The sequence below is a fragment of the Ambystoma mexicanum genome, chromosome 8 (genome assembly GCF_040938575.1).
Source record: "Ambystoma mexicanum isolate Mex_15411 chromosome 8, UKY_AmexF1_1, whole genome shotgun sequence".
NCBI classification, from domain to species: domain Eukaryota; kingdom Metazoa; phylum Chordata; class Amphibia; order Caudata; family Ambystomatidae; genus Ambystoma; species Ambystoma mexicanum.
In genome coordinates, this window is record NC_090929.1 from 981,786,917 (window position 1) to 981,808,311 (window position 21,395).

General features: G+C 43.7%; 1 protein-coding gene across 1 annotated transcript in view; it reads left to right on the forward strand.

Annotated features, from left to right (window-relative positions):
• AP5B1 (adaptor related protein complex 5 subunit beta 1) overlaps window positions 1–21,395 on the forward strand; it is a 276,768-nt gene that overhangs the window by 144,847 nt on the left and 110,526 nt on the right. The window contains exon 2 of the mRNA XM_069610887.1: window positions 5,811–6,006. Coding sequence (XP_069466988.1) covers window positions 5,854–6,006 — 153 coding nt within the window. The 5' untranslated portion in view covers window positions 5,811–5,853. The remainder of the gene's footprint in view (window positions 1–5,810; window positions 6,007–21,395) is intronic.

The window sequence follows — 21,395 nt, forward strand, 5'->3', positions numbered from 1 at the left end:
TCTCCTTAAAATATTTAGGTCATACCCTCTCGTTCTCAGTTGTATGCTACAAATATTTCCGACCTTTTCTATTCGGCCAAGGTTGACTTGCTCCGGTGGTCATCCTCTGATATTTCCTGGCTGGGGTGGTTGGCAGCCCTCAAAATGTCTTTACCACACCAAATATGCGTCTTCCAGGCTCTGCCGTACTGGATTCCCAAACAGGCGCTTAGAGATTTGCAATCCTCTATTTTTTAATTTCTTTTGGGCAAAGAAATCCCTGAGAGTGGCCCAATGTACACTGATGGCAATGAAGGATAGAGTTGTTCTGGTGGTTCCAGATGTGGAAAGTTATCTTTATACATTGCAGCTTGCTCCCTTGTTTGAAGTGTGAACACGGCCCGTAATCCCAAACACTGGGCGAATATTGAGCAGTCAACAGTTCCGATTCCCTTACATGAGTGGTTTTGGAGGTGACCAGGGGTCAGGAAGAAAGACTTGCATCTTCTCCCGACCGGGTGTTGATGGCATACTTGGACAAAGCTTCCCGTAAGTATTCAGGGACTACGTTCCCTTCTCCCCTTACCCTTGTCTGGAATACACCAGAATTCCCCCAGATTGTCAACAGGGTAGGTTTGGGAGATGGATAGAGGGACGCTTGAAATGGGTGGGTCAACTTTTTTAATCTGAGCAGCCCCTGACCTTTGATAAGTGTAGACAGGTCTTCATGTTAAGGGATATCAGCAAGTATACCTACATACAACTTCGCCATTGAATTTCCTCTCTGAGGGTGTCTCAACACGCTAAACCGTATAAGACTCTGTTTGAGGATCTTATTATTGGGGATCCCCCTCCCACAAGATGTCTTCTTTGTACCGTGTTCCTAATGCTTGTCTCGTCAAAACCCCACATGCTTACATGTCAAAATGGGAAGAGGATTTACAGGTCCCCATAGGTGATCTTACATGGTACAATGTATGGACCAGAGCTGCTTGCTAGCTCCTCCAGGTGTGTGATGTTAAGAGAGAAGTTATAACCTACTATTCCGATGGTACCTTAACCATCTAAGACTTCACAAACTGGACCCTTCTATTTCCGACCGCTGCTGGAGGTGTGAGCAGACCCCAAGGACGCTTCTTCATATATGGTGGACCTGCCCGCTGAACCAGGTCTATTGGCAAGAAGTCTTAGCTGAGATTAACCAGATTATTGGGATAGAACTTCCATTAGAAACCTTGGTGATGTTGCTGGGGTATGAGGATCTTGAAGAATGGTGTAAGGTGGCAGCCAAACTGGCCTGATTGCTTACACATTTCTTGGTTGACACAAGGATTGTGTTGGCGCGTAACTGGAAGTCCCCTACTACGCCTGAAATTCGGGAATGGTGGGTTAAGTTATGGTTTGTGGTGGGTATCTGCAAGATCGATGGCACTCTTAAGGGTGAAATGGCCACATTTCTGGTGAATGGGAACCGTTGATTCATTTCGTAGCCCAGAATGATCACCCTGCATTGCATTTTAAACCGCATGATATGATGTCCTTCACGCTATTATGTCTCTCGATGCCTATGCTTTCCTGCTGATGCTATTAGTCAGGTAAACCCTGGTGTTGCATAGACATCTGCTATTTAGGTTGGTTTTGCTCTGTCTTTTTGCTGTCTTTTGCATTTGCTTTATTCATTTTCTGTGGACCTGTGATGTAACAAGCTGATTCTCTTGCTTATGTTTGTTGGTGGTTCGACAGTGCAATTATCAGTTTTTTTTCATGATAATACACATTGGCTCGTATGTTTGACCGGATATTTTTCTGCCTTCTTTCTTTCAATAAAATTTGAATGGGAAAAAAGGCTTGTTGGCCACTCGCCTGCTCATATTGGGAGCTTGGAAAACTGAAAGCTTCTCCAACATAACTAACTAGTATGTTAAAATGTGGGATATTATTATTAATGAGAACACTACTTATTCACTGCATGGAGAGATGCCTCTCCATGCATGGAGTGATGCCTCCTTTTTCTAATTATGGGGTCTTTTTTTTGGATCATGTAAAACTGTCTAACAGAGATTTTAGATTTTAGAGCTACATGCTCTCAGCCTCGGAGATTGAGAATTCAGATGCGTTCTGTCATGTATTTACACGAATGGAAACATTGGAAATGTTGGAATGGCCATGTTAGTTTTAATTTCTAGGCCCCACATATCTTTTGTTCTTTCTCTATTCTCGTGAACAGGTTTTTTTTTTAGACTTGGTGTAAGAGGGGAGATGGCTGTAGGGTGTCTCTTAATCTGTTTACTGAATGGTGAGATTTAATTATCTTATTGTTCAATTGCTGCACATATCCATGATAAATTCAGTAAAAAGATTCACAACATAAAAGCATGGAAGCAATGCCTTTTTTAAAATTAAGTTCCAAATACAATCTTATAGCTTATGTCACAGATTGAAGAGGATGCAAGACAAAAAGAGGTGCACTCCCTTGATCCTTACCTTCTCAGACTCCCTTTGCCTCCTCTGGTCACCTTCCTCCACTGTCCTCCTTGCTCCCTTAACTCAATTCCACACTACCTTCTTGTTAAGGTTCACGAGAACAAATGGGTTCTCAAAGAACAGTATTGGTTGGAGTGGTGGAAACAATTCTCTCTGAAAGAGTGTAACGGGTTCAATGATTCCAAAATATTTAAGAGCATTGTGTGTTCATAAGGCTGGGGAATAAACCCCTTTTAGGAATGTAGTCCTGAGCCCCAAGTCCTGTTATGTGATAATTTGTGATCAATCACCTGACAACAAAGAACCAAACTCACAGGTTTCTGTGGGCATGTTCCTAGTGACCTTCTTTGGACAAATGTTGTTGGTAAACATTGCCCCCCCAGGCTGCAGCCATACGGCCCTACCGATTGTTGTCCCTCCTGGGCTGTGGTCTCTGGACACTGGGGAACGTTGGCTCCAGATGACCATTGATTTCTTCCTTGCTGATCCCACATTGATTTTTGGACCATCATCATTTTAGCCACCATCAAGTGTGAAGTTCAGAGTTTTGGGCTTACTCTGGCTTCTTCTGAACTCACCACCAGCTCACAACCCTGCGGTGTCTCCCTGGGCTTGGATCTTTATTGAGCCTTCATGGGCACAGGCCCTCTGGGGAGTCTTACTGATTCAGCTTCTTGGCTCACAAGTCTTGTTTGGCTTCCTTGCTCGGCTTGCTATTTCGACTAGAATCTGTACTTTAGTTCACTGCCAGCCTCTTAACTTTTTCCTTCTTCTTCACCCAGTGCATCTTTAGGCAAAGGCATTGCCAATTTCTAGAACCAGGTTGACCAGGCTTTACCCGACTGCTGGTCGTTTGTCTTCCCCACAGCTCGGGTCCCACTGGTTCAACCCCCTTCTCATCTCTCTATATCTTTTGGCCCTGTTGGCTTGGCCAATGCTCGTGTTCGCTTTGGAGGTCTTCGTCTACTTTCACCTACTTTACACTTCTTTCACCCTCGTCCAATGAATCTTTCTTTGCTCTCCTTTACCTTCTTCCTTGAAAGTCTTACTTCCTCCTCCTGTGCCTTCCCTCCTTTCTGCACTCCCTTGATCCTTACCTTCTCAGACTCCCTTTGCCTCCTCTGGTCACCTTCCTCCACTGTCCTCCTTGCTCCCTTAACTCAATTCCACACTACCTTCTGGTCTCCAAACTCCCACATGCTTTCTCAAATCCAGCCTCCTTTTATACCAGTGACCTGATTTTAATTGGGCTCTGAGGGCTGAAGTGGAGAAATGTATTTTGTTACTGTTCTGGCCTTGTTATTGGTTGAGGTCAACATCTCGCCCTCCTTCCTAGGTTTATGGACTATAATCTGTGTTCATGATTGTCAGCTCATGGCTCTGCGAGCCGAGGACTTAAAATGGGGACCTACCATTTTGAAGTCCGGCGGCATGGTCATGGCGGTTGCATGGTGCCTCCTTAGAAAGTGCTGCCCTCAACACCTTCAGGCCGTGGCTGAGGTGTGTTCAGAATTTTCCCCATACTCTGTGTGAATGGTGAACCACAGGTACAGTTGTGAGTCTGGTTGCAGCACAGAATGCGATCTCGTTCTGGCTCCTGCCCAAAGCTTGGAGCTATGACATTGGTACGTGAACTGTTGGTAAGGTCACTGAGAACCTGACTAACGAATGGGGAAGAAGGCCTGCAGGATATCCCACATGCCTTCTTCCCCATTCCAAAACCTTCTCTGGGGTTATCATCATTTAGGTGGTGGTCTCCCCCTGTCCTCAGGATCCCTCTTGCCCCACTTCAGGCTTCTTCAATGGGGATTCAGTCCTTCCTATAAGGCGTTTGTGCGCCTGTGTACAAGTTGTGTCTTGCAGTGCTTCACACTGCCACTATTTTCAGACATGGCATCCCCAAAAAAACACAGTAACTGAATTTAGCCCAGGCATGCACATGTTTTGTTTCTTTTAGTTGAACTACCTGAGAACACAATGTGAAGGAGGTAATACAATACCAGATGTATGGGTTTATGGTGCCATTTTCTCTGAACTACTGTGAGTGTCCAAGAAAGTAATATGGCATATGTTGAAATAACAATTTGTTAGAAGTGTTTACATATAGAAACCCATTCTAGAGCTATGTTTGCTGTATTGAGGTAGATTTCCCAATAGTCTGACATTTTACTGGGCTCAGACAAGAGAAAAACGTCCAATTTGTACAGACTTCAAAATATACTGAAGTTCTGTTTATTTCCCATATCTGTTGCAGTGGAAAAAATGGTTTTAATAACAAAACAAAGTAATTTAGGTTATGCAATATATTTTGTGGAAAATGCAAAAGAAACCGTATGAAATTGTTTGACCTGGCATCTTGCATTGAGAGATTGTATGTAGGTAAAAGGAAGCATATACCAAATTTCAGTGATGTTCAGGTAATGCCAACATTTTTATAATTGTGAAATCTCTTTCACAACAAGGCAAGGTCACAATTCAGATAACTTAATTTGACTGTCCAAACCGAAACCAAGAGTTAAAATTGTTTCTAAGGCAGGCCTTGGGTAGTCATGGAACCGTTTAAAGACCCTGATGCAGTTCATCAGAGTAAATGCAAATAGAAGGTCACAGATAGTTGCCTACCTGAATGGCCAGCTGCTAAAAACTAAACCATTTTGAAACTTAAAGGGTTAAAGTGAATACAAAGGATAAAGGACGTTCGACAAACCAGCAAAAGATCAGACAGCTTGAACAAACTTCATAAAATCATGGCCAACCACTTTGTGATGAATGTAGGGTGCACAATAATTGTGGTGGCATGATGTGTGAAATCCTGTTTAGTTTCGTTTGATGGCTGTCAACTGGTTTGCAATCAGGCAAATGATGTTAAGAAACTTAGCCCTGAGTTGGATCACAAAATGTGGGTGTATCACCCAGAACATTTGCCCATGGTGACACTGGGTCATTGCACAAAAATGTAGTTCTCAGCTCTGGCTTGACTGAGCCATTAGGAGATTCACGTCGCTGTGCATGCACATCAAATAACAGGCAATGGTATCAGTTGTGTCATGCTAACGTGTTCTGATAATTTGTCTAAAGCTCGGTTTGTTTCTTTGTAATACTTTCAGATTATCCTTGTCTCATTAGATGAACAAAATGGTCATTAAATTAGTAGTAAGAAGTATTAAGGGATTTTAAATTTAATCACAGAGTGCTGTAAATCAGAGGTTAAAAGGCTTCCACGGTAGGGAGCAAAGTTGCTGCAGGCGCATGTTAAATTGTAGTTGAGCAAGGTAGATTTGTTCCTATTTGACATGTTGGGTCCAGTGTATAATAGTTTGATGCATGCATTTTCTTTTTCTAAACAGGTTGGTGCACCAGAACATGTGATTCTCTCTTGAAAGAGTCACAATGTTGGGCCGGAAGAATGGTTCAAACTGGAGCCAACAGCTGATCTCATTTCGATCTAGTCCGACACATTTTCTCACAAACACTACCTTAGAGAGCTTTCTGGGAGAGCTGCTCCAAGATCTGCAGAGTGAAAAGCTGAATGAACAAATAAAGGTACATGTGAGACCATCTGAATTATTATTTTTGGAAAGGGCAAATATGTTTAGGAAAGTCGTGTCGGGAAATCATGATACTGAATGCAGACAGGTAACATGTTTTAACTGAAATAGATATGTATTCAATTGATTGACATGATCGTTTACACTTTGCCATATTTCCCCCTTCTCCAAGTACTGGAGGGCACATAAAGGTCTGATCCACCCGATCCAGTACCAGGGAGAAAGGTAGAGGTAGGGGTGGAGGTGGCTGTCCGGTTTGCTTAAGGGAATTTGCCTGATTTTGTTTATTTCTTTTAGCCACACGAGTGGAAAGATGCTCTGACTTTAGCCTGCACTTTAAACATAACAAAAACACAACAAAAACATAACAAAAAGGTGCCCTATTCCTGTTTTTACCACACTCACTTCCTCCCCTTTTTCTGATGTTATCAACCTCCTTGTCAGACTTTTACCTGCATGTAAATGTAGAAGGCCAATGCTAAAGCTGAAAATAACATATACAGTTTGTACAATGTATGATTGGAAACTTATTTATAATGCGCTTGAAAAAGGCCCATGGGCATAGAAGCGCGGACAAACAGAAAACATCAAAACGGACGCAAGAGTTTGTTAGATAGTCCTGTCAAGGGAAAAACGATTTAGCTGATGGAGGCAAAAGCCGAAATGTGCCCACTGGAGCATGATTGAGGGTTTTTAAAGAAAGTAATGTACATCTTGACAATTTTTTACAACCAATTCTGTATAAGTGTCTGAGCTCTGTTTTCTTGATTTTCGAATGTTGTACGTTATCACAACCTACCTTTTTGTCATTTTTCTCTCAAGTGAACAATGGTTTATATGTATACACCTCCCTGTATGTAGGTTATAGTTTGTCCTTAAGGTATATATTTACATGTCTTAATACCAGATGGGGTGTGGCAGAGGAACCATCTTATGTCTTTTGCCCACTTCACCTCTCCCTCATGATCCCTGGTGACTTCAGTGCAAATAAACATTTGTTTTGCCCATCATTGGGGGCCATGAGGGCGTTGCGCTCTAAGGGTTAAGATCTTGGGATGGGGTCTGAAATTAATGACTCAGTAAGTTAAGCTAATAATTGTCTAGCCTATTCAGTTGTTATGCAAAATTTACACGTTTGATGTGTTTTATATTAATACAGTATCTCCTATGTCTCACCGGGAAACTTGCCTTGCCGTTTCCGCCACCCGATATCCCGATGATTCTGGGATTTTACAGGTTGCGGCGGAACGGTAAGTTCCCATTCCGATGGAGTCCTTTAGCAATATAGGATTCCATGGGAATGGTATCACTGAAGCACCAGCATCGTTACTAACGGTGCCGGTGCTTCAGTGAAAAGTCTGCCGCTAGGGGCCTGAACGACTGTCAGGCGTGACCTGCCGGTAGTTCACTGCCCCTACAAGTAGACTTGGAGTAAGTCAGTTTGGCCATACTAGCCCCCAAGTTGTTGGAAGTCTGGGACGAATCGCTCCGTGCAACCGTTCTCGCCCCTTCTCTGCGCAAAGCTTTTATAACAGTGCTGCTCAAGCCTGGCAAGCCCGGGGATGAATGTGGTTCATATAGGCCCCTCTCCCTTGTGAACTTAGACACTAAAATCTTTGCCAAGGTGATAGCAAACCGTTTTCTCCCGATTATGACTCATCTGGTCCATGAACACCAGGCGTGTTTTGTACTGGGGCGATCTACCTCCCATAGTATCAGGCGGCTGTTCAGTGTGATGGCTCGGATCGACCAGGACGCACACGCAATTGCGGTCACACTCGACGCTCAGAAAGCGTTCGATATGGTATCTTGGAAGTATATCTGGCTAGTTCTAGAGACCATGGGTATCGGCCCCAATATAGTAGGATACATTAAACTATTATACACCTCCCCGTGGCTAGAGTCGGGGCTAACTCCTTGACATCCAGTCTGTTCACACTCTCCAGGGGCACCCGACAGGGCTACCCATTCTCCCTGATCCTCTTTGCCCTAGCGATAGAGCCAATGGCGGACCACATCAGAGCATGTCATTCCCACAGGGGGATAAGATTAAAAGGCACCCCGGAAATGATATCCCTCTATGCAGATGATGTATTATTATACATTAGGGACCCTGCCACCGATCTTGAACCAATACTCCAAGACATCGCACGCATAGGTACCCTTTCAGGATTCACAATTAATTACGCCAAGTCTGAGATCTTCCCGTTCACTAATTCTACCCAACAACCAGTCAATGAATACCCTCTCCTCTGGTCCCCTGGTGGAATCAGATATTTGGGAGTCCAGGTGTCCTTGACTAGGACCGCCCTGCTAGCAGATAACTACCTGGCTACAGCACAGCTGGCCGAGACGAAAATGTCACGGTGGCGCTCTCCCACTGTCATTTGCCGGGAGGCTTTCTCTCATCAAGATGGTCCTACTTCCCAAGCTGTTATATACCTTCAGTAACATACCCATATGGCCCGGGGGGGAAATACTTCACGAGACTACATAAATCGTGTACACAGTTCCTATGGCACTCTGGCGCGGTGCGCAAGAAATGGTCTGCTATAACGCTCCCATATCAGAAAGGGGGGTTCACTGCCCCCGACCTGATATATTATTGGACAGTGGCACAGGCCCAGTACGCCACTCACTGGTATCCCGGCTCCCCTACCCACCCAAATGTCAAGCTGGAATTCCTGGCTACAGCCGGAGTCAACATAATGTCTCTCATATTACACCAACACTATGCACCTGACTCTCCCATCGATCCAATTGGAACCACCTTACGTGCCTGGAACCGACTGTTAAATCTGACAGCGGAATCCCCTCCATATTATAAATAGCTCCCTGTGTGGGCCTTCTCTGGGCTAGAGCCTACACACGACACAGCTCTGGCTCGGCATTGGGGGAATCTAGGCTCCAAGGCACTAGCAGACATCTACCCCGATGGCAGGTTTATCGAACCACAGACATGGAAGCCGGGCCATTCTGGGTCTGCATTGGAGATCCTGCAATATTATAGGCTCCATGCTGCATTCCGTGCTACATAGCCCACCTTACTGCTGAAACCCACCGAAGCTCCGGCAATTGCATACATTGCCAATTCGGGCTACGCCTGCAGCCTCGTCTCTTCCTTATATAAGTTGTTGCAAGAGCACGCCCCGACCCAGGTCTACAGAGCACACGGTAAATGGGCAGAGGAACTGGGCTTAGAGATTTCCGACTACTTGTGGGGGAAAATGTGCTCACATACTCGAAATGTTTCTCTCAATTTCCGTTACCGAGCTATGCAGTATAAACTACTGAACAGGTTGTACTACACCCCTCTCAGGATTTCCAAGTTTGCCCACACTACTACTAATTCCTGTCCCCGCTGCAAGGCAGAGAAAGCTGATCATCTGCATATGTTTTGGACTTGCCATAAGTTGGGGGAATTCTGGGGAAGAATCCTAGAGACACTTGCTGATGAAATTGACAATACAATCAACCCTGACCCAATGGGGATCTTGTTTGGGGTGTGGAAATCCAACGATATTAAATGTGTGGCTAAATTCCTTAATATTAACTGCATGGTGGCCAAGAAATGTGTACTCCAAAGCTGGAAGAGCCCCTCTCCCCCGACATTCCATTAGTGGTTAATCTTGCTTACATGGTCTCGAAACTGTGAAGAAGAGTACCTTACTATGCTCCCTACTCATTCCCGTCCCAAGAACATATGGACTGCATTTAACAGTTATCTTAATCATCAAGAGGAGGGAACATCTGAGAGTGGCTCTTCTCCGGCCCCATTGGAAAGTACTTGAACATTATGAAACATTATATGCTGTTACTTCCCCATGTGTTATACTTTCGCCACTGTAGTTCTTGCACTACTGTTCATGTGTATAATGTATGCATCATTTGCTCTGACAAGTGTGTTTGTTGTAAACCTCTGCCAACAAAAATAAAATAATTTTAAAAAAACCTAGTTGCCTTCTAGTTTTTTTGTTCACAATATCTTCTCAACAGTTCTCTCACAATTTATAGAGCACACATATTGTCCCAGGAGGATATCTCAGCGGCAACGTGCTCGCCTTCGAAGCAAGACGACGCGAAGCAACACAGGTTTGCTCCCCGGGTCCGCACTTAGAAACCTTTAGGTATTTAAGCGCGTTATAAATACGCAACTAAGACAAAAAACAATTAGGCAACTAAAAACAAACAATTCCTGTAACAGCGCCTCGATGCCTGAGGGCTGTGCGAGCGCTTTAAAAATGGTTTAAAGATAAATTGAAGAGGATATGCCCTTGCGAGTATTTACTTACACAGATCCCACCCGCTATTGGATCAAATGAATATAGTACATATTGGGGATTTAGTTTACCCACTACCACACGGACATTGAAATACTTGCACAAGCAATTTATCAAGATGTTCAGCATGGCCGCCACAAGCAGCAACGCAATGACGTCATCGTGGCAACCAATGCAAGGACGTCATACGCACCGCTATAAGAAAGCAGGCATTTTAGAATGCAGTTCCAATGCGGAGCGGCTTTCGAGAATGGCACAACTGCAGGACAATTGTATCCAGCAATAAGGTGTAATACAGGTAAGCCATTTGCACACAAGCACAATACTCCTTAGTTATTAGTAGTATAAAACGTATACATGACAGCGAGCACAATAATAAGGGTTGTACATTGCACCATTTATTTTTTTAGATGATATCCTTCACATGATTAGTATTGAAGAATCTCAAGACACAAAAGAAATAGAGTGCATATAGGGCGAGTAACTATGTAGTATTCCTTTGAAATACTGGCTGTTCACTTCTCCTATTCAGCAAGCATATAAACTTTGATCTAAATTATGATTGGCATTTATTGAAGAAGCACATTTCTGAACCATATTTCTTCATGTTACAGATGTAGACCAACCACACTCGGAAGAATAACTTTAACTAATTTGAGCAACACATTTCCTCCTGATGATCCACGTCAACTACTGTGGTGAAACGCGTGTTGAGGACTACATTAAGTTTTGAGGACTATAAAAATGTGAAGCCTTGAGGACCACACCAAGTTTTGAGGACTACAATAGTGTGAAGCACTAAGTATTAAATGAGGCCTATATAAACAAGAACCAAGTCAGAGACTTTTTGAAATGCAATTGTAAAACAAACATCAAGTGAAGCCCCAGCGCTCAAAACTGTGTACTACAAGTATGATGTTCAATACTTGGATGCCACACAGTACTACATAAAGCTTTCAGGACTATAAAAGTGTGCAGCCCTGAGGACTATACACAGTTTTGAGGACTACTATAGTGTGAAACCATATGAATCCCCAGCATTAAAAACATTCTACTACAAGTATGATGTTCAGTACTTGGATGTAACCATTTGCAAAGTTTGAAATCTGTGTAGTGTTAATAAATGACAACCAGTGAATTGACAGTTCTTTCATTAACCATCAAATATACTCACCCTCAAATCAGTTTCAACCAGGTGCAGAAAAACGCCCCTTTCAGCATTCTTCAAGTACTATGAGTGTTCTCTTTTTTTGAGTAATCCCAAGTTTAAAAGATCTTTACTTGACATGGAAACCCATCATACTTCTCCAAGGCAATGCATTGCAGGCTTATTTCCTTCTGTTGCAGTTTTCACCCAGTTCCTCCAGGAAGTAAGCAGAGAAATGACGGACCTGGGAAACAGAGTAGATATAGTCGAAAATGGCCTATCCGCCGTGGCAAAAGAATCTAACCAGAATAGTGTCCTCCTGGAAAGCTGTCTAGCACAACATCCAATTTAGAACTACAAGCAGAAGACCTTGAAAACCGCTCCAGAAGGTCCAACATTAGGGTCAAAGGTCTCCCCGAAACGATCCAAGACTATGACCTTAAAGATACAATGCAACTGTGCTTCAGCAGTCTTCTGCCAGAAACACAATCAGACCAAATCAGCTTTGATCTTATCCACTGGGTAGGCCAAAAACGGAACGACCCTGGTGCAAGACCCAGAGATGTACTAATAGCGGTAACGTCTTACTGTCAGAAAGAAGAAATACTGAGGGCAGCAAGATTCCACAATGACCTCACAATCAATAGCTTCCAAATCCAACTGTATCAAGACCTGGCACTTATCACGCTTCGCAAAAGAAGAATGATGTAGCCAATTACAAAAATACTACAAGCAAAAGAGATACGATACAGATGGACTCACCCTTTCGGCCTCGCATTTACGTGGGTGAGGAGGGTGGTGCAATCCTGCAGCTAGAAGAAATCCAAGACCAACCGATTGCCCGAACACGTCCCAATTCACAAGACACAGCGAGTAAACCATGGGAATGGTCAATTGAGAAAAAGCGTAAATCTAAGGAAACAGAGAAGGCCAAAATCCAGCAACAGAGCCAGGAATGACAAGTTGTGGAAGGAAGCTCGCAGAGGCGGCTAAACGGGGAACGAATAACAGCCGTACAATGATGGAGGCCTACAACACATCAAAACATATGAAATCTACACAGAGGAGAGGGAACTGCACACCTGGAAGGTGGGAGATGAGAGGGAGAACTGGTAGGCGGCGAGAAGAGCAAAACAAATCAAGAACCACAGCAACAGCACGAACCCGAGCCATAGGGCACCAAAAAGTAAACGAGGAAAACATGGACGTAGCCCAATCCAGGCCTATACCAGTGCAACCCCTCCTATACCAAAATGGCTGAGTCAAGAGAAATATCTCTGAATGTACGGGGCCTGAACTCACCAATAAAATGCTGGGCGATACTAGACAGGCTAAAATCAATGCAGACGGCGATTGGGCTCCTGCAGGAGACACATCTCCTCCCCAAAGACGAAAAGCGCATGGCCAGTCGGTGTTTTCCACATCAATACTTCACTTCAAGTGGTGAGAAAAAAGGAGGAGTGGCCATACTAATTGGGAAAGCACTCAACTTTAAAAAACTACAAATCCGCAAAGACAAAGAGGGCAGATACTTGGGGCTTAAAGGGCTGATAAAGGGGAAATTGTACACAATCATAGCAATTTATGCTCCAAATAGTCGTCAAGATGTGTTCCTAACGGACCTGCTGGGCAGTCTTGGCAGCTGGTGTGAGGGCCAACTGATGGTGGGTATAGACTTCAACTGTGTTATGGACCCGATGCTGGACAAGACTCTTCCCCCAACAACCACTGATCAGAAAAACAGACAAGCTCTGGGTCGGTTCTACAGAGAATTAGGAGTGATTGAAACCTGGCGATTTTTCCATGGAGACCGGGGAGAGTACACCCACTACTCAGCTGTTCACTTTGGTTATTCCAGGATAGACATGATCCTAGTATCCACGACATTAGTTCCGCAAATAACAGAAGTAGAAATTGGTGTGGAATATCACTCAGACCATGCACCAGTGATGGTGGGTGTGGACTGGGGGTGGAAGGAAACAGTGTTAGACCACCTTGGAGATTAAATGAAATCCTCCTAAAAGACATTGCATTAAGAACCTATATGGAGACCGCCATCAACAACTACTTTAAAGAAAACGATAACGGGGAAACGGCTTGGGGGGGTGATATGGGGAGAATTCATGTCACAAGCCGCAGCATACCGCCGCGAAAGAGCACTAGTGACAAACCAACTAGAAAAAGAGGTGAAAGCTGCAGAAGCCCAACATAAGATTCGATGCTCTAGGAAATCCTTAAGAGCACTACGGAAAATCAGAGCTCAACTGGAGAACCACACGGCGGACCAGTCGCTACTAAAAACAAAACAATCCTACTACATACATGGGGGCAAGGCTAATCGATTCCTGGCAGCAAAACTGAGAAAACAAAAAACACGGAACTACATAGTGCAACTAAATGACTCCCATGGGAAATCCCACACAGCAGAGCTGGACAAGAAGGAAATAATGAAACGATTTCACATGGAACTATTAAAGGGGGGAAAATCTAGACCCAGACCATCAACTCGCCTATATCAACTCTCTCCAGCTGCCCCAAATTACAGAGAAAGACAGAATCAATCTTGGGAAACCGATCACTGCCCAAGAAATCAGCAACGCTATCACAGCACTACCAGCAAATAAGAAGCCAGGTCCGGACGGTTTTGACAATGGCTATTACAAGACATTCCGTACACAACTGCTAGGCCCGCTGTCAAAACTGTTCAACACAATTAGAGAAGAAGGGAAGGTCACGCAAGATATGGCGAAGTCCATAACTATACTACCGCTAAAGCCAGGCAACGATCCCAAAAATTGTGCAAGCTATTGGCCCATAGCACTGCTGAACACGGATGTAAAAATGTACCCAACAATTTTAGCAACTCGGCTAATGGAAATCCTTCCAAACAGGATGATCAAGCAGGGTTCATCGCAGACAGACGTACACAAGACAACGTCAGAAGGGCAGTAGACGTCATTGATGCTGGGCGACGTGCACAACAATAATTTGCTGTAGCAGCCCTGGATGCCACCCGAGCCTTCGACAGCATGGACTGGGGCTATCTGAGCTTGATTTTGGAGCAGTTTGGATGCAGTCCAGTATTTACGAAAATGGTGCTCGCCAACTACCAGCATCCATCGACAAGTTTCAGGATCAATGGTCAGGGCACAGAATTTGTGGAGTTCGGAAGGGGCACACGACAGGGCTGCCCTCTCTCCCTTCTAATTTTCGCAATGGCAATGGAACCATGTGCTATGCAGATCCGCCAGGACGTCAGTATCAAGGGAGTTACAATAAGTCAGGAGAAACACAAAATAGCCCTATACACGGATGACATCATGCTCTTCATGGGAGAACCAAAAAATACAATGCCCAGAACTAAGGCCCAGTTGGAGGAATTCAGATGAGTCTCGGGGTTCTCCATAAATTTCTCCAAATCGAAAGCAATGAACATAACGGCAAAGAGAGAAGATATCGAGGCATTGGCGAGATCATTCCCGATGAGCTGGGTTGAAAGAAAACTGGAATATCTAGGAATTCACCTTGCCAGCGATCCGCACAAATTATATCAGACAAACATAACGCCGCTGTGGAAACAACTACAGGAAGACTTACACAGATGGGACTCCCAGGAGCAGTCATGGTTCGCCCGCATCACAGCGGTCAAAATGACCATTCTCCCCCGCCTCCTCTATGTAGTAAGCTCACTGCCAGTGCCAATATGACCAGCCAAGATCCGAGAACTGCAAGATGCGTTATTCAAATTCATATGGCATAATAAGAAACCTAGAATCCAGAAACAAATCCTAATGCGTTCCCCTCATCTGGGCGGTCTGGGAGTTCCAGAAATGGACAGATACATTATGGCGGCACAACTAGCCCCAATGCTGCAATGGGCGAAACCAGAGAATCATAAAGGATGGTGCAGAATCGAACAATCCGTCTCATCCGTCCCCATAATAGCCCTCTTGAGCCGGAGCAAAGAAAACCGAAAAAACAGAGAAGCTCTACTAGAAATGACGGAATGGTCTCTACTAAGCTGGGACAAAGCCCGGAAAAAGAAACGCATTCCTGGTGGACTGAGTCCATATACGCCACTGATGGGTAACCCAGACTTCACACCGGGTCTCCAGCGGGGATACTGGATGGGCTGGTCAGGGGCAGAAACGATGCACCTGAAAGACATGTACAAAGACGGCACTCCATTGCTCTTCACAGATTGCCAGTTAAAATTCAATATATGGGAAAATGAACGCTATAGATATGCGCAAATTAGGCACTGGATTACCCACCCAACCGCGAAGAAGGCGGGCACGAGGACGCCATCAGGCCTAGAACTGTCGCTTCAAGAAGGCAATACGGCGAAGGGGGTCTCTAGACTCTACAAACTCCTCTCCAATGACCAGCCAACCGACCATCTCGCATACAAAATGAATTGGGAGAGAGATATGCAAGAGTCACTAACGGAGGAGGAATGGTAACAAATATCGGCACATGCACATAGCACTTCCAGATGCACCACAATAATGGAATCTGCGTACAAACTGTGCCTCAGATGGTATATGTCCCCGAACCGCATCCACAAAATTGCAAAGTCTTACTCACCAAACTGTTGGCGAAACTGCAGTGAGAAGGGAGACCTGTTCCACATGTGGTGGACGTGCCCTAAAGCAGTTGCCTACTGGAAGGAAATATTTTTTTTATTTATTTTTCATTGAAACTTCAGCCTGATAGACTCAATGCGAGCATCGAGACTTTAAGCTTATGTTACAAGTTGTTGATCATCAATGTTGACAAAAATCCATGTTCATAAAAAAAGGGTGTTATACGCCCAAGTAGGTATATATATCACTAGACAATCACAGTTTGTCAAGTCGTAGTGAATCTAAAAAGTTAACTACAGCACAACTCAATTTAATGCAGTGACCAGCACTGGCGTAAGTCCACCAACCTCGATTTCCTTCTGCTGCAGGCATAAATTCACTTAGATGCTCTGTCCGGTGTGCTGCAAGCTGCTCGCACTTTGTTAGCAGGTGTTCAGTTGTTTCTGTATCGCTATTACAGAAGCGACACATATTATCTTTTCCTTCATTGATGTGTTGTTGCCGCAGCATCTCTTTTGTTTTGAGCGCGTTTAAGCGAAGTCTCAAGAATTGGGTCCTGTGATGACGAGAGGGACAGTTTGTCAAATACATGCTTGGCACATTCAATTTATGGGCACTAGGTCTGGAGTCTAAAGTAGTTGGCATTTGGTGACGACAGTCAGTGTTCTGAATCCAGCACCAGAGTTCGAACTTCTTTTTTGTTACTTGGGGGCGCAAGATCAAGTCATTCAAATTTAGATCGGCAGCTGTTAGAGATGAGATCATCATCTCTTTCCACTCTTCTAGTAACTTCAATGAACTCTGGCCTGGTTGTGTGCAAAAGATTTGAAAAGCTGGTGTCACTGGAGTCAGACACATCTTGCGCAAAGCCATTAGTGATTTCCACAGAACACAAGTGTGGAGCGAGTTCAAGGACAGTTCGTATCTAATTTGGACCATCGAAATGTATGAAGGTAACCTCAGAACTCGCCGCCAAAAAAGGCTTTCCATCTTCTGCCAAAATAGGGTATTGATATTCCATGCGGCTTCTGATCCAAAGGTAATTGCTGGAACAACCTTTAAAGCATAGAAGGTTAGAACTGGAGTGAGGGTGAATTTGCCATAATTTCTGTTCAGCAGCCTCGCTTGGATGGTAAGTTGTGTCATTCTGTTTTCTATGTCGAGTTTCCAGTGGTGTTCATGTAGGGACTTGTTAAAGGTGATTCCTAAGTAGCGAATAGAGTTGACGATCCCGAGAGCTTTCCCATCGACTTTCCATGAGAAAGCTTTTTGTTTTTTGGGATCCCGTTCGCCAATTATGACAACCTTTGTCTTGTCGATGTTTAGTGTCAGGTCATTGATATTTAAATATTCTTGTAAATTTGCTAACTGCCGCTGGAGACCAATTTGGGTACGGTCCAGGAGCACCACGTCATCGGCATAGATTATGCAACCGATTTCGTTCTGGTTGACTTTGGGAGGAAAGCATCTTAGATTTGGTAGATCACAAATGAACATTTTAAACAGATCGGCTGCCAACGGACACCCTTGTTTTACTCCTTTGGTTGTGGGTATTTGGTTTGATAAAGTGCCATTATCATTCAGCCTGATGCTAATGGCAGTTTGGGAATGCAAAGCTTTTATAGGGTCAATTTAAATTGCGGGGGAAATTCCAGTTATTCAATTTTTGCCACAATTTATCTCGGTTAATGCTGTCAAAGGCGCCTTTCAGGTCGATGAAGGCCAAGTAGAGATGGGTCTTGGACTTGAGAGTTTCTAGCTTTAGTATGTTTAATAATAGGAGATTTACTTCCACACCCACACCTTTAGTGAAGCCAGTTTGTGTGATGTCAAAGATGTGGTTAGACACAGACCATGTTGCTAGTTTTTGGCACAGAAATGAGGCGAAGATTTTTCCTATTGTGTCCAACAGGGCAATCGGGCGATCAGGGTCAGCCCGATTGCCCTTTTTGTACATTGGCACAATAATGGCTTCATGCCAAGAATCTGGGATCGACTTCGATGCAGATAGTCGCAGGAACAGCATTTCAATAAACGTTGCCCACTGATCAACATTGGAAATTAGATCCGGACCTGCAGCATGTGATCTTTTTAAGGCTTGTATTGCTAACTCAATGTCCTCTTTGTTGATATTTAAATCCCATGGAGTCAGACCAAGGTCAGAGACTGTCGATGTTTCCAGGGATTGATCACTAAAGAGGTTTGAGAAGTGTTGTTCCCATTTTCCAGCATCGATTACATTTGACATCATGCCAGACATTGCCTGTATTCAGGATTACCCAGATTTCACGGGAATTCTTTGTGGTCAGTTCCTTCATTAGTGCTTCCGCTTGTTCTTGTTCGATGATTATTTTTTGAGATTTTAGCCAATTACGATATGTTCGCCGCCGCTGCCGGATTTTTGTTTGAATCAAAATGTTGTTGCTGGTCGAGGAACTAGATTTTTTTTATCACGCGAATGTCGCGTCTCATGGCCTTTATTTCTTGCGACAGTGTCACTGAGGATATGTGTTTGTACTTTATACTCAATTTCGAAAGGTGGGATTTAGGGGTGATAAAGTCATGTAATAAAGGAGCATAGTTCACGGACAAAGCTGTGTCGTGCAGGAATTTTTGGCCTACTTTCTCGATCTTTGGTCTGTCAATCCGCAGGCGGGTTCCTCCAGCGTTGACGGAGATTGAGGGTTTAAATTGGATGCAGTCCGTTTGCCATTCCAAGAAGCAGGATAAACGCAGAAGATTATGATCGCTGGACGGCATCTCAGTTACTGTCAAAGTTGTCTCCTCCTCTAGTAAGTTACATGAGACCCAGAAATAATCAATTATTGAATGTACCTTTTGATTTGACCGGGTTGGTCGCGGTGGTTGATCACCTGGAACATTTCCATTTACCATCATACAATTGCGATTTCCAAGAGAGAGACTCCAATGACGGCTTCTTGTAGACCGATCATCAACTGACAATAGTTTGTAATTTCCAGCGCTGGGATCATAGCTGAACCAGGAACAATTCAAATCACCAGCACATATTATTGTCAGATTTTTGTGAATCAAAAGTGTCTTGTCGATAATTGTCGTGACCGTGTCTATGAAGGTCTTTGTGCTTATTTTAGTTGGATTGCAGTATCCATTCAGGACTAACAAATGTTTTCTCGCAGAGGTTCTTGTTTCGGCAGTTTTTAGTAAGGCTCCTTGTACAAATGGATTTGGGTTGAATGAATCCACGAGACTCCACCAAGGATTGATTTTAATCAGCATCAGGAGCCCGGACGATGGGTGTCCTATAGGGCTTTTGATGGCCGGATTTAATAAGGAGACAAAGCCGTCTCTAATTGGGGGATCGGTTAGCCATGTCTCCCAAATACATTGTCCAGTTCAAAATCACAAGAGGTGAATAGGTGGGTGAATCCACGGGTGTTCCAGGATAAGAATTCCCGTTTGCATTCAGCAGGGATGACTGATGGCTAGCGCTGAAATGCATCGGCATGTCGATTGACACTTTTTTGAACCTCAGTGGAAGGCGGTCTTAAGTTGTTTGGAATTGATATTTCTTGACGAAGATCTGCACGTCGTTGTTCATTGCTTCCTTCGAGGCTACTTCTTGGGCTTGATGGTAATATTAAGCTACATAAAAGACATCTCGGGTGGATCTACCGAGATCTCCAAAGACAATCCTCTTAGGAGTCCCTGTAGAAGGGAAATACGCAATGTCAGGAGCGACAGCTAAACTCATCACCCATCTACTATCAGCAGCTAGAATGACTCTTGCACAAAATTGGAAAAACAAAGAAGGTCCAATCTCAGAATGCTGGTGGGTTAAGATCTGGGGGGTGATGGCTATGGAGAAGATATGTGCCATCAGCACCGGCAAATACCAAAGATTCCTAACTATTTGGAATCCATTTCATGAACATGTACGGGACAGAGAAGCCCATTTCTTCAAACCCCGCCTGCTCCGAAACACACTTGTAACCTGAACTCTCTCAAAAACAAAGATAAAGAGATGCTGTGGTTAAGAAGGGGTAGGAAATTGTAAAAGCCTAGAATCTGAAATGTAAAATAATACCTATAGTAGGGGGGTAGTGGATTGTATAGAGGTGGGGGGGGTTAATAAAAAGAAATGGGGGGGTGAGGGAGGAGGGATGAGGGAGGGAAGGAGAGAACTGGGGAATCTCAGGAGGTAATGCGATCTATAACGTTCTGTAAGACAAGAACATGAGTAAAATGTAGAGCATAAGAGTTCAATGTGCTCAAAAGCTATGCTGTAATAGCTTATATGCCTTCGAACCAAAAATAGACATGGAAGCTAGACCGAAATGGTTATGTCAGACTGAGAAACAGCCTTAGAATGGACTGTCACTAAGACACAACTCGGTCCTATATAACGTATGTAAGTGAAATTGATTTTGTACATCTAAAGTTGGTTAAAAGAACAATTTATTTTCGAAACAATACTAAAAGGACATGACCTAAGGACAAATTATGGATTTACTCATTTACGAAAGCTATTTAACTTGTAATGGAGGGTGAAGCGTGGCCAATCCCGAACTAAGCCCTAGTGGTAATTAATTGAGTTGAACAGAGTTGTCATTTACAATGCCTTCAGAGGTATTCTGAGTTTATTAACGCTTCAGTAAAACATTGACGAGGAGATGAGGCAGGGAAGGCAATGTATTGTAAAGTTTCACAACGAGAACCTTAAGTTAGAATCCATTGTTGCGGGCAAAATACTTCCCGAATGTACCCCCATATGTTGCATACTCGATCTCAAGCTAAGTCGGACTATGTAATACGGTTGCTAAACGTAGCCGGGAGGAAGGTCGATTATTGTTTAATAACTGTTCAATGGCTTTAGGAGATGACCTACTGTTACACTTAATCTTGTTGTATGAACTAAGGAGGAACTTTATGGAACTGTTTTATCATTACTGCTCTATGTGTTATAAATTGAAAATCTAATCAAATATTTGTTTAAAAAACAAAATAAAAGGGTTGGATAAAGGCCTTTCTGTCCCTAATTTAAAGATAGTTTAAAACTAAAAGATCAGTCTCTGTCAAGTCGTCAAAACATATAAACTGTCCTTGTGTCCAAAACATACTAATCTGACCCTCACACTAAAATGAACATCTAAGGGTGCAAGGAAATGTCTGACTTATGTTTGGGAAAAAGTGTTTACAATTCAAGCAAGTAGATAAATCCAACAGCAACCGTCTTTTCCAAGGAGAAATCCTTGGATCCGCAGGGTAGTCCCTTCTCCTCGATATTTAGGTAGGATGGGAAAAAGTGTCTCTTTCAAATAACCGTTTCTTTTGGTTATTTTACACCAGGCTTAGCAAGTTCCTGTGCAAACAATATGTCCCATAGCATTTA